Source organism: Rhamphochromis longiceps, linkage group LG15, assembly GCF_057381845.1.
Source record: "Rhamphochromis longiceps isolate RC_006_pf linkage group LG15, R_longiceps_female_GT1.1, whole genome shotgun sequence".
Lineage (NCBI taxonomy): Eukaryota > Metazoa > Chordata > Actinopteri > Cichliformes > Cichlidae > Rhamphochromis > Rhamphochromis longiceps.
The window spans coordinates 20,840,881-20,854,486 of NC_140571.1; the positions used below are offsets into that span (position 1 = coordinate 20,840,881).

The following is a 13,606-nucleotide window of genomic DNA, read 5'->3' on the forward strand; positions in this document are numbered from 1 at the left end:
ATGGACTCGTAAATGCAGACAGGCTGCGTTGTTCTTTTTGTTTTTTTTATGCCACTGTTTGGTTGAACCTACGCGTCGTTCACCGCACCCCTGCTGGGAAAATCACTTGCTCATTTTCTCACTTTCAAAATGCGACAGAATCGAGCTGCTTCTTGTGTCAGTGTGGAGCTCAGAAGAAAAGAGCAGCTCGGCAGGCGGTCGTGAGTAATTTCAGTTGTTGGTCATGTTTACATGAAGTCATTCAGTAGTTTACAGCACTGTTGTATTATCAGAGCTCAGATGAATCTCGTCTCTCCCATAATGACTGAAATCTTGTTTTTGCCATACTCGTCAGTTAAATTACCTGGTTCAACAGCTTGAGTTCTCTACTGGATTTTATTAAGTTTTATTAAGTTGATTTTATTAAGTTGCTTTTATCAGTCATAAACAAACTGTTATGGCCCAAAAGAACTAATAGATCATTGTTTCCCCAAGTACACTGGCTGCAAAATGCAAGTAAGTTGACAAAATAAGAACCTTACACGGACTCAGCTTATTGTGGCACAGTTGGAAATCACTGTGTATCCTTAAATGAAAACCAGTGGAGGATTTAGATCTCTCTGTGGACAAAGTGACCAAATAAGGGCTGCCTATAATGTGCAAGCTAAAGGAACAGTCCTCTCCAGTGTTTGTTGTATATGCCTGCAAAGCTGTGGTAAGAAGAAACACTAAGGCTTTTAATTTGAAAGAGTTACAGGAAGTGTTAAGTTGTGTCCTGAGCCCAAATAAATGGAAGGCCGATGGAAAATCTGTGTAAAGTTTGGCAGAGGGGGTTTATGGTCTGGGCTTGTTTTTCAGGAGTTTTGCTCTGCCCTTTAGTTCCAGTTAAAGGAACTGTTAATACTTCAGCTACCAAGAAACTTTGTACAACTTCATGCTCGCAACTTTGTGCAGCTCAGGTGGTAGAGCAGGTCACCTACTAACTGGAAGGTTGGTGGTTCAATCCCAGTCTGCATGCCAAATATCCTTAGGCAAGATACTAACCCCAGGTTGCTCTCCGATGCAGCCATCGGAGTGTATTTAGTATTTATTTAGTATTTATTTATTTATTGTCATTGTCAAGAACAATGAAATTGCGTTTGGGGCTTCCATACAACCCAAAAATGTGTGTGTGAATGTGTATGTATGAATGGTAGTTAGATAGCACTTAGAAAAGTGAATGGGTGTGGTGAATGAACAAGTTGTATAAAGCGCTTTGAGTACTCAGAGTAGAAAAGTGCTATATAAGAACCAGTTCATTTACCATTTACTATCAATCAGATCAGAGAATGCAAACCAGGCCATCTCAGTGAACATCAGCATCTGATCTCATAAATGCACTTCTAAAAGACTGGTCATCTTAAACTCTTCTCCAACTCTTCCCAGAAGAGTTGGAGCTGTCATAGCTGCAAATGGTTGGCCGACATTAAGAATGGGATTTTAGTCAAGTTCATATGTGTGGGAAAGCTGAGCGAATACTTTTGGCACTGGTGTGCTGCTTGTTGTTCAAAGAATTTAGCAATCTAACATTTATTTCTGATCTATTTTAAGAGGGGTCACAGCTTAATACTGCCTTAACAGTATCATGCAGTGACTTTACCTGAGGAAACAAGTAAATTTACTTAAAGAGGACCTAATATGCTCCTTTCCACCTCTGTTTTTTTTCCTGAACTCTGCGAAAGTGGCTTTGTGCGATTCCCACTTCAAAATAACCCCTATTAATCTTATAGTGCTGCAACCTTTCGATTAATCCACTGTCTGAAATAAACAGCTTCTCTCCCTTTAAGCCAACTTTTGTCTGCAAACAGAAGGTTTGAACAGTTTGTGAGAAATACCAAACCTGCCTCTGTGAGCTTCTTAAGGATGTGAAATTATGGACACATTGAAAAGGGTTTTGACAATTGAATCAAGACACATAAGCCAGATTATTTAAAGTCCTGCATAAATTTAGGACTTAAGATAAAATGCTGTTCACTATATTCGTTAAGAGGCTTTGTTGCTATCTGCGTTGTGTGCACTGATGGATGATTGCTTCATCGTGGTAAAGCCATTTTTGTTCATTCAGCTGTGTTCAGCATTCACCTATTCATCTGAAAAGTTTCACCCTAATGGTGGATTTAAAAAATATTCTCAAGGTGTTAAACATGTTCGAAATAACCAACTTTAAAAAATTCTAAAGTGTAGTTTCCAAAATATTCTACCATATAGATAAGCTTTAAAATCAACATTACAAGCCTTATAGCTAAACCTTTACGTCCTTCATCTCTTCAGAGCTGATTTTTATTGTTTCTCTTTTCACAGGAACGCGAGCTGTTGGGCCGGATCTCCGAGTTGCAGGAGGAGGTGACGAGGAGGAAGAACCACATCGCTCAGCTGGACCACCAAATCCACACGCTCAACGAGAACATCAGCACCCTGACTAAAGAGCTGGAGCTGAAGGGCAAGGAGGTGCTCAAGATCCGCAGTGAAGCCAATCAGCAGATCCGGTATGACTCAGTGTTCATTGTGTAGCACTGAAGTGAAAACCTGCAGTCAAACTTTACTTCACAGGGAGGAAAAACGCGTTTTCTCAACACGTTCACAGCAAATTGGTTTCGTCTACCGCTCCAGAGTCTAACTAAACATTGTTTTCTTTTTGTCAACATTAAGTTACTGTTTGCTGCATTTACATTAGACTGCTTAATCCTCTACCTTTGTGACTGATCTCCTCTGAATATGCCTCTTTTTTTCTTTTGTATCATGTTTCTGTGTGGCCGAAGAATGAATCGTTAAACTTGCACTTTGAACAGTTCTCACACACATGCACGTCCAAATATCTCAAAAACACAGAAAAGAAAAAAACAAAACTGCATCTTCACAGTGAAGCTTATCCTTTACTGTAACCTAGCAACCAAACTGCTGAATATTTTAGAGCGATGGTTGTTTGAGTGCCTTATTTTTCTTTCTTTTTGTGTCCGTTTTTGGCAGTAAGCAGTTACAGTGCACGGTTCAGATTCCATTTAGAATCTTCTGTTGAATCAATTTTGAGTTTGACTTTTAAAAATGAGGAATTTAGGTTTTGGTTGAAGCACAATCTGCAGAGCTGAGCGTGAAAGCAAAGCTGGCATGTGTTCACAATATTCATAATCAGTCTTAGAAGCTTGACATTTATGTTATGTGGGTTGGCATTTATTCATATTGTGGTTTTCTAGTCTTTCTTAGTACTCAAACCACTTCAGGCACATTCATTAATACACCCACATATAACATACCTCGGACGCACAGACCTAGAGACCAGTCGAGTGTTTGCTGGATGTTGTAATGTGAAATCAATCACAAAGTTGATTTGGTCATTAGCTGTCTGCTGTGGTTACTGGTGGTTAGCATGGATGCCAACTACTAGCAGAAAGTTAGGTTTACCTTCGAAGAAAAAGTTAGATCTTACCACCGCAACTGACATGTGACAGTTGCCATTAAACCCCGAAGAAGAAGAAGCAGTGTCCAGTATCGCAGCTGTGTTCAAATTCTGGAAGCGCATCCTCCTGTGCCTGCATTTGTAGGCCGATTATGTTACAGCGACACGACGAAGACTGTCCAAATTCTAAGACTCCGACAAATGCGGCCAACAAATGTGCCCTTCCCCAGATTTGAAGGATTGGTTGCTTCGGGGCCCAACCTATCCCAGAATTCATAGCACGGCCCTGCTCAGTTTCCAACAGTGGCGGCAAACGTTTATTTTCTGGGTCACAAAATAAACGTTTAACATATTTTCGGGCGAGTATGTAGCTGTGTAAACTTGAAATATCTGCTCAGTTTATCAAGAAACCGCATATTTTCAAAAGCGCTCCGACGTTTTCGGAGACGTCTGTTACCCACCAGCTTGATAGCGAGCCGGGGTTCAAGGCTTACTAGAGCCGGCGAGAACACCGGACTCCCGGCAAATCGTTTTCAAACTCACCGTCGTCTTTTGCTACTCAGGTTAAACATATATAAGTCACTTAGATAACTTAAAAATGTTATTGTTTGGCTTTTTTTAGTATTTTATTTGTTCCTGAGTAAATCGGTTTGGCTGAGATTAAAGTTATAGTTTTTACACAGCTGAATAAACGTCAAGCAGACAACTGATTATCAGAAGTGTGAGATGCTCGAGAATTTACTCCGGTGTCCCGTTATATTTTAGATAGCAAGGAGCAGACGGCTGAGTTTATTAAATTCCACGGAAACAATCTGCAAATTTCATTTACATTTAATAAACTATCATCTTGTCTTCATTTTTAGTTAGCACAGACCTTAAACACTTAAAGCTGTAAGCTAATGATAGTTACATAAGAGCAGATGCTGCTGGTGCAATAAGCTGTACGTTTTACGTCCAATGGATGCATGATCTGATTAGTCGACTAATTGCAAAAATAATCGGTGACTAGTCGACTATCAAAATAATCGTTTGTGGCAGCCCTAGTCTCTAGGCATGTGTGGCTGGATCCTGACCTAACATGTTTGGTTTTGCTCTATGACAGAAAGTTAGAGCACACAGGAAACCCTGCAAGTACAGGGAGAACATGCTGGACAGGGAAATGTCCAGGGTAGACCTGAACCGCCATCCTGCCTATTAATGTTTTCTGTTATGATGTGTTTGCACATTCTGCACATTTCGTAATGAATACATCTTTTGGTTAAATCTGCTTTATTTGAGGGCAATACCCGTTTTTGAAGTTTGGGGAAAGCCAAGCTAGATGTTGCTTTCTTCATGCTAATCTGAACTAACTGCAATTTTCAACTTCATAAGTAAGCAATAGAATGTCCTAATATACATATTAAAGAAGTAAATAAGCATATTTCCTAAAATGCTGATCTAGACTTTTAGCTCAGAGCAGTAAACAGCAACATTAAACAGTTTGTTTCTTGGGGAAAAAACTACAAACGTCACATCTTATTTCTTTAATCCATGCAAAAAAAACCATCTGAGATGATGCTGAATGTGGCATTTAAAGCAAAAAAAAAAAGAAGAAAAGCTGCCTTCCTGAAAATGTCACACTATTCCTTTAAAAACATTAGCACCACACTGTCAGTGACATTTCAGGATAGCTTTGGCGTGTACACGCTGTCGCCTAGAACACACAAAAACGCCCGCAGTGGGCCTGTCATCGGCACATGTGTCTGAATTTGAATTCTCTTGTTATATTTGGATGACGATAGTTTCTGCAATCCCTCTCTGTCCGAGCCTGAGTGATGAAAATACACCAAAAGATAAAAGGGAGGAAAGAAAAGCCCGAAAGAAGCAAATCCGTCTCTTTAGTCTGCCTCTGTCTCTCGACCAGTGTCAGGAGCCCATTGATTAGAAGACATGTAGATTATTTTGGGTAATGCAAAATGTGGGCTATAATCGTGTTGTCCCTGCGGCATGGCATGAATTTTTAAAGTGCTATATGAGTAATGTGGTCCGGCTACTCATTAGCATCCATCACACTGTATTTTTAAATGCGCCCGTGGTGCATTATTATTATCTGTTAATTTGTGTGCCGCTTGCCTTTATATATGCACGTCATCGCTCTCTGCTGTCAGACCCATGCGCAGCACATTTCTTCTCCTGTTACGTAACGCCCCGTCTGAATCCTGGTCACGGGGATAAAAATAGACTGATAAATAAATAAAGAGGAAGCAGAGAGCGGGAGATGAGACGTGCGCCCCTCGGGGAGAGTTGGCCCAGTCAGAATGAGATGCAGACGAGCATCCATGTTTCTCCCTCCATCGTCCTCCTCGCTTTCATCAACTCGTTTTGTTTTGTTTTTTTATTCCCCTCATTTCATTATCCTCTTTTATCATCCTGCCCCTTGTCCAGGTCTTCAAATATTGCTGTGCACATGTTTTGCAGTATTTTTTTATTAAATATTCATACATGTCAGTTTCATTATGATTTTAAATTAATTATGTGTTTGTCATGAAATTATGTTCTAGGAATTCATTCCGTGCATCCGTCTCTGGATTTTCTTATCTCACTAACATTTCCCTGGAGCAATCCATTATGTTTTGCCCGTCCTGGGAGAAAAATACAAAGCGAGAGAGAGAGTCTGCAGGACCTGATTAAGTCTTAAAGTGCAACCTCACATATTAAAGAGTAAAAATAAATCTATTACCTCTGAGTTACAGCAAACAGCACTTTATCCCAGAGCTTAAATTGTGATCAAGCAAAGTGAAACATGATGTGATGTGAAACATGGGATATACTTAATATTTTTGTTAATTAAAAGTGAACAGTGCGATATAATGCAATTATAATTAATTGTTTTTTCGGTCATTATCATGATTCTTTTAATTGGCAACAGCTCTGAGGTGCTGTAGGGGCGCACCGATCTGATATTTGGGTTGGGTTTGAGTCAAAAAGCGGAATCACGTTAGACGGAGCTAAAATATTGCAAGTAATTCTGTGTTTTTCATCACCGTTGGTGAGACTAAGCATCTATAATACCATTTAAAAAGTATCTGCACTCTACCCTTCTTGGCACGTTTTCATGCTTCAGATCATCAAAGAAAATGTCTGTTTGTTCGGGTTATCTTTGTCTAATATTAAGACTTGTTTGATGATCTGAGACATGTAAGTGTTGACAAATATGCCAAAAAAACCTACAAAAACAGGAAGAGACAGTTACTTCCTCAGTGTGCTGTATCCCTGTAGACCAGAAACCAGAACTGTGTATGAGTTTAACACCTGCCACCCAGTCAGCATTGGCAGAATCCTCCTATTCCTCCTATTTAGGTCATGGTTATTTGATGTTTATGGTGATGGTGGGCCAGTGGTTAGCACTCTCGAGCCACAGTATCTCTGGCACATCCCACCCGGACACTAAACATAGCCAGTGCAAACCCAAGTTATCAATACTGAGAGACAAGAAAACCACAAGTGCACTTATCTACATCCTATGTCTGCCAGCAAACAGCTAAACTTGTCTTGAACCTCTGCTGTGGCCACAGGATGTTGGCTCTTATGATTCAAAGGTCGACTGTTGATTCACTGTTTGCTGTTTCTACTACTGGCAAGTTTTCATACACCAGAAAATACTCTCTATTAAAATCGAATCCATGGAACACAACTGATAGTGGGAATTAAGTTAAGGTAAAATAATTTCAGAAGTTGCCAGAAAGTCCTGCAAAGCTGAAGCGGCTCCAGCTGCTCCTTAATGGCATCAGCAAGATTGTCCTTCATTTCTGATTGTCTGTAGCTTCAGGAGAATCCCGGCTGATGGGTTTTATATTTTAAATAGTACAAATGCAGATTTGGCTCCGTTCACATCGCCCGGTGCAAATTTGTGTCAGTTTGTCTCATTGCATAGACTCTGTGTGTACGAAGGCAGTGTGAAAACTTCATCTCACATTTGGTGTGATGGCAGTATTTTAGTGAGTTGGACACTGCATGCAAAAAAATCTTAAATGCTATTTCAAATTGTCGGCTGACTCTTCTTCTCGTTCCTCAGGGCTCATGAGCAGGAGCTGACAAAGAGACACGAGCGGGAGCTAGCCGAGCTGAGCGCCGTCCACAGCAGGGAGACGCAGAACATGCTGTCAGATTTCAACAAAGCCCAGGAACTGCTCAAAGACAAGATCTCCGCCCTTCAGATACTGTATGTACACATTTTAAAAACTATATGCCTTTAAACAGCTGTACAGCTGCAGACGAGTAACACTTAACAGATTCTGAGTGCAGGTCAGCCTATTCATCGTAGATGATGTCATTCTGCGTTGCCAGGGTCAAGTGCGAGCATTAAAGTATATCCCACTATATCCTAATAAACAGACTGGGTGTCTCTGGGGAAAATAACAGTAGAGGCAACAGTCAGATCTCTTCTACAGATTTAACTTTGTTTTTTAGACAAATGCTCTTTTTCACATTTGGGGAGTCTTTAAAAAAAAAATGTGGGTTTCCTGTTTGTTCATGCAGTGCAGTCACTACTTCATAATGAGACACTTAAAGCATAGACTTCCTTTATTCCTTTTTGGCCAGGTGGAATGGAGTATAAAGTGCAACGAGTTTTTTTCTTCCCAGCCAATCACATTGTGCGTGTCATAAATTTTAAATCACTGCGCTGAGCACAACAGTGCGTAACGAAACTGCCTAACCGTAAGCGGCGGCACCATGAGAGATTTACTGCAAGCTTCAAGCAATGAGTGCACCTGCAATATTTACCTGTGCTGCAGTCATCTGGAAATAATGTATTCAGTCTCCAAAACACAAACAGATCACAAAAAGAAATGATAATCCATGAATCAAAGGCTGGCAAAATAGAAACACAAACGCCAGCACAGTATAGCGCTCCGGATTACACGTGTAGAAGCTGTAATGTGCCTTTATCCACACTCTCACACTCTCACATCTGTATATGGAATCAATTTAATTAAGGAACAACGCCCAGACCTGTCTTGGAAGTATGAGACAGCTGATTCTAAATTAATGAAACTGTCATATAACAATGGATCTGTGCTGCCTGCACCATCAGCACGTCTTCTTCACACAGACAGTAAATGTAAAGTCTGCTCTCTTCATCTAAACATCACTGTACATGAGCTGTTCAGTCCAAAAATAGAAACCTTCTATATATCTCCAGTGTCACCAGTATCCTACCTGGAGTTTAAGGCTGAAGTCCAACTACACAAACAAACTTTTTTTTTTTTTTACACAAAAAAATCATGACATGTCAACGCCATCAAATGTACTATTTCAAACATCCAAAAAAAACACTTCCAAACTGTAAATCCCAAATATATTGAATCCTTTACGTATACTCAGCATGGTCTGTGTGTTGCTAGTGCCCCTGATATTAAATTATATTAAATTCCATCAATTTAGTAGGCATGAAAGATTTTTGTACAAAAAAGAAGATGTTTCCTACTATATTTTATGAACATAAAGAGTACATCATCTGGGTCTTGAAGTGCCACCCATGTGGACCTACATATGCACTTAGCCAGTCCAATCAATGTGAAATCTATTCATGAAAAGCTCCAGGCCGTGTCTCAGATCCTGGTCTTCCATGCTAACATTGGCTGTTTTAATTCACCAGCTGAACTTTGCCACGATATCATCCACAGCAAATCAGATCTAGACCTGTTCACCTTGACTCAATCAAGTGGTGTTTTGACTCTCCTTTTTCAGTGGTTTTGGAGTCGTGACCATATTTGCACCTTTAAATGTTAAAGAGACTGGTACATATTTAGGTATTCTGCTTAAATTGAGCATTCAAAACAAAGCTACTTAGTGCTAAGTAAGAGACAAGCTAAGTAGACCATATTATTTCTCAGACACTATTAATTGTATGAAAAATGTTCCAAAAGGCTCCAACACCACAAACAGTCAAAAGGTTAAGATCAGTGAGCTTAATAAGTACCCCCCACCCCCCACCCCCATGGGACTTTTAACACACGAGTCTATGGGAATTAACTCCACTGGAGGAAGTCCTTTAAAATACAACTTGTAATCATTTCTAATCTATAAATTATATTGTATGGTGAGTGTCAAGGGTTAACATCACACTGCTGCAGCTTTTCTGTTCTCCAATGTGAAACTGGAGAACTTCAGAGGGTGATTCACCACCAGATTCAACCCTGAAAAACTGCAACTTCATCCAATTGAAGTCTCATAACATGAGGCATTCAGCTAAACTCTTTATACACTGAATAAAGTTGAGAATTCAAGCATGGTGATAAAACAAAAAGAAATGTAAATTATTGCCTCCTTTAAAGCATAAGTCCTCTGAGTCCTTAAGTATGCTGTAAATTAGAAGTTACTCAGTCGAAGAACTCTGAGCACAGATCAGAGTTGATGTATAGATGTGGATCAAAGACATTTAGACCGCCAAGAATTGATGAAAGGGGTTAAAGGACCTCATTAGTGGTAGGAAATGTATGCGTGTGGGGTTTTTTTTATTACTGCAGATGAAGAGGGAGAGTTGTATTACTGATGACATGCAGTGAAGATACTGTAGGCAAGAGAGGTCAAGTGAGATGTTGGGTGAATTGTAAGTGATGAATGTATGTATAGGAGGAAAATAAAAAAGGAGGCTGAGGGGATGTGAGGAAGATAGATAACAGAGACTGAGATGTGGTATAAAAGCTGAAAGAGAAAACTGGAGAAGATGTTTAGAAGAGTGGGTGTAAAAATAAGGTGAATTTTAAGGTAATCTTCCTGTTGGTGGGCGATCTGTGATGTCAAAGCATGAAGGAAAGAGATGAAACCGAATCTGTGAAGAGAAAGCAACACTGATAAAAAACAGGGAGATGAAAAATGAAAATTCATACGGAGACATGCTGTGTGTGTGTGTGTGTGTGTGTGTGTGTGTGTGTGTGTGTGTGTGTGTGTGTGTGTGTGTGTGTGTGTGTGTGTGTGTGTGTGTCCAGAGACCATCAGGAAACATGTAGCGAGCTAGCTCTACCCTTTAGAGTTGACCTCCTTTTACTCAGATTCTGCTGAGAGCACAGCGCCACCTGCTGGGTCACAGATGAACAGTGTGAATTCACCCGAATCACCCTGAATGGGCAGTTCTTGCATCCACCCTTCAACATTATCTTGCATAACACACTGCACCCTTTTCCTGTAATCCAACAGTATCTGAACGCATGTGAAGCGTTACAGCAGCTGTCTGACATTTATCTCTTTTGTTACAGCGCAAGTCTGAATGCATGATGTCACATTGACAGATAGGCACATATAAGATAGTAAAAGAAATGATTGCTTTGACCTGCACAGCAACAACATGAGGAAAAAATAAGGTTGGCATTTCAGGCTCTTTCACAGACCCCCTTTGTGCCTTCAGAATTGCCTCAGTGCTTCATGGCATAGATCCAGCAGGATGCTGAAAACAGTCCTGAGAGATCTGAGTCCATATTGACATGATGGGATTGTACAGTTGCTGCTGGTTTGTCTGCTGAAGAAATCAGGGGAAAAAAACAGTTTGAGATGATTTGTGACATGGTGTGTTATCCTGTTGGAAGCAGCCATCAGAAGATGGGTACACTATGGTTATAGTGGGATGACCAAATATTCCCGTTAAGCTGTGAAATTTAAACAATGTTCACTTGGTATTCATTGATACAAGGCAGGCAGGATCCATGCTTTCATATTGTTTATGCCATCCAAATGTTGTAGCAGAAATCGAGACTCAACAGACCAGGCAAGTTTTCTGTTCTTAGCTGACAGGAGTGCCACCCAGTCTGGGTGTAACGAGTGGTTGTTTGAGTTACTTTTACCTTCCTATCAAGCTAGAAGCATTCTGCTCATTGTCTTCTGACCTCTGACACCAACAAAGCATCTTCATCCAAAGAACTGCCGCTCACTGGATATTTTGTCTTTTTCAGACCATTCACTGCAAACCCTAGAGATGGTTGTATGGGAAAATCCCAGCAGATCAGCGCTTTCTGAAATACCAACAACCATGCCACAAACTCAAATCACCTTTCTTCCTCATTATGATGCTCAGTTTGAACTTTAGGTTGAACTGAAAATGTGTACATGTCTAAATGCATTGAGTTGCTGCCATGTGATTGGCTGATTTGACGTTTTTGTTAACAAGCAATTGAACAGGTGTGCTGGTGTAACAAAGTGGCCAGCGAGTGTACAACAATTCTGAAAATCAAGCTTTTCCCACATTTTTTTGGTCAGTATTGAGATCACAATTATTTAACTTTGGGGGGAAAAGTGCATTCATTCGAGAAAAAAAACATGTCTTACGAATTAAGTGTTTCCATGAACTAAACCTGCCACAGTCTCATGTGGCAAAAATTAAAGCAAGAAGTTAAGATCTTCTTAGTTTCTCTTTTATTTAAGATTAAATAATAGTTAATCAAAAACTTAAAAATGATGCCACAAAAGTGTTTTAGAAAATAATCCCATCTCAAGGCTTGACTTTAGTTGCATCACATTTCAGTGTCAGTTTTTTTGTGGTTTCTGCCTGTTGTTTTTTCTGATCCTAGAGATTAATGTGTTGAAATTTGTGATCAGTGGTTGTGTGTTGAGTTCAAATAAACTTTTTAGATTTTTTTTTCTTTCTGAATTACACTCATTTTAGTCCATTTAAATCTATCTGAAATCAGACCCAGCCTTGCTTCTTAATGAACCCTTACCAAAGAGAAAAAACATGAAACCATCTACATCATTATCAGGGCACAAGGTTTGTAGTCCATGCAGGAAATTTAGGTTACAGATGTATTCTAGGCTGTTTTTTGTTTTTTGTTATTATGGTAAGAATTTTACTTTAATAAAGTCAGGAAAACTTCCTGATTTGCTGTCTTCACTCAAGTCCCTAAAGATGCATTTCTAGGGCTTTCCTCTTAGATAATCCACTTTCTGTCATCTAATTAAGTACAGCATAGATTTATCTTAACAAGCTGTGTCCCTTCCTAATTAATCACTGTGATGACGCGACAGCTTTACCCTCCCTCTAAATATCCCCTGAAATTGCTGCACTGTTTAGTTTTCATGAATATTTCAGTGTTTTGCTCTCTGCCTGTGCACCTTGTTGCTCGGTCCTCTGGGAGTTTAAAAGCTCGCCTGCGGGGTTTTTGTTTTTATGAAGTTAGGATTTTTCAGTTTGTAGTCATGTCTGCAGTCGTATTAGCAGCCTTCCAGCTGAGGTCGTACATCATGACTGGAAAAATTCACAAAGGGAGGGGACTCAATTCCAGGACACCAGGAAGAAGAGTACAATCTAGATCTTTAGTCCAAAACTTAGGTCCAAAGTAGTAGTATTGCAAAGACTATGTAAAGTTACAGAGTGTTATCTGCTGAGATGCATAATGTGTAAAAGTTGCCAACACTCTGCTGACTCAAACACTGCAGCGCTCCAAATCTTCTCTGGGATTAACATCAGCATAAAAACTGTATGCCAGGAGCTTCATGGCATGGTTTCCATGGATGAGCAGATCATGTAGATGTAATATGTAAGTGGCCCTGCACTTTTGTCCACATACTGTATATACTGGGGACTGACTTGTTAAATAAACACAGGTAGTGTATTTAAAAAAAAAAGAAAGAAAGAAAAGATTACTAAATAAAAATGAGACCAAAAGAATCCAGAACCATGATAGCGGCACCATAAGCATAATTACTGTCTAACACTTCAACACCAGTTCTCAAATTAACACATATTAAACTGTATGTAAATATCGCAGAGGTTTTGCTTTCTGCAACATTAGCAATGCAATATTGAAAAAGACTCCAAGGATCCTGCAGAAAACCCCCTGCAAGTCTCAAAACACCAATTTCTTCTCAAAGAGAAAACAAATTTTGTTGCTGCACGACCAAACAAATCAAACTGCTCCTTTAAAGATCAAGCTGTCTCTGGCTGCCGTAGATAAAACTCTGCCTCCTATAAAGTCTTTATAGAGAAAATATCAAGCATACAGTATGAAAGCTGCTTAATGTGACCTTTTGGATCTTTCCTTCATTTCTCTTTTAGCCTTCTTTTCTATTTTTAACGTTTTCTTTGATGAGTGCTTCTTTATATCTCCATATTCTATCATAAATGCACAGTGAGTTTTCGAAATGACTCTTCAGTTTCTCATTCATTTTTCTCACGACATTTTTGTATTTGTATGTCTTGGTGTATATTATTGTACTTACAAA

General features: G+C 39.6%; 1 protein-coding gene across 3 annotated transcripts in view; it reads left to right on the forward strand.

The window, feature by feature from the left end:
- fam184ab (family with sequence similarity 184 member Ab) overlaps nt 1-13,606 on the forward strand; it is a 221,781-nt gene that overhangs the window by 183,038 nt on the left and 25,137 nt on the right. For all 3 annotated transcript variants that reach the window (XM_085382213.1, XM_085382215.1, XM_085382214.1), the window contains exons 17-18: nt 2,320-2,504; nt 7,467-7,613. In XM_085382213.1, coding sequence (XP_085238339.1) covers nt 2,320-2,504; nt 7,467-7,613 — 332 coding nt within the window. The remainder of the gene's footprint in view (nt 1-2,319; nt 2,505-7,466; nt 7,614-13,606) is intronic.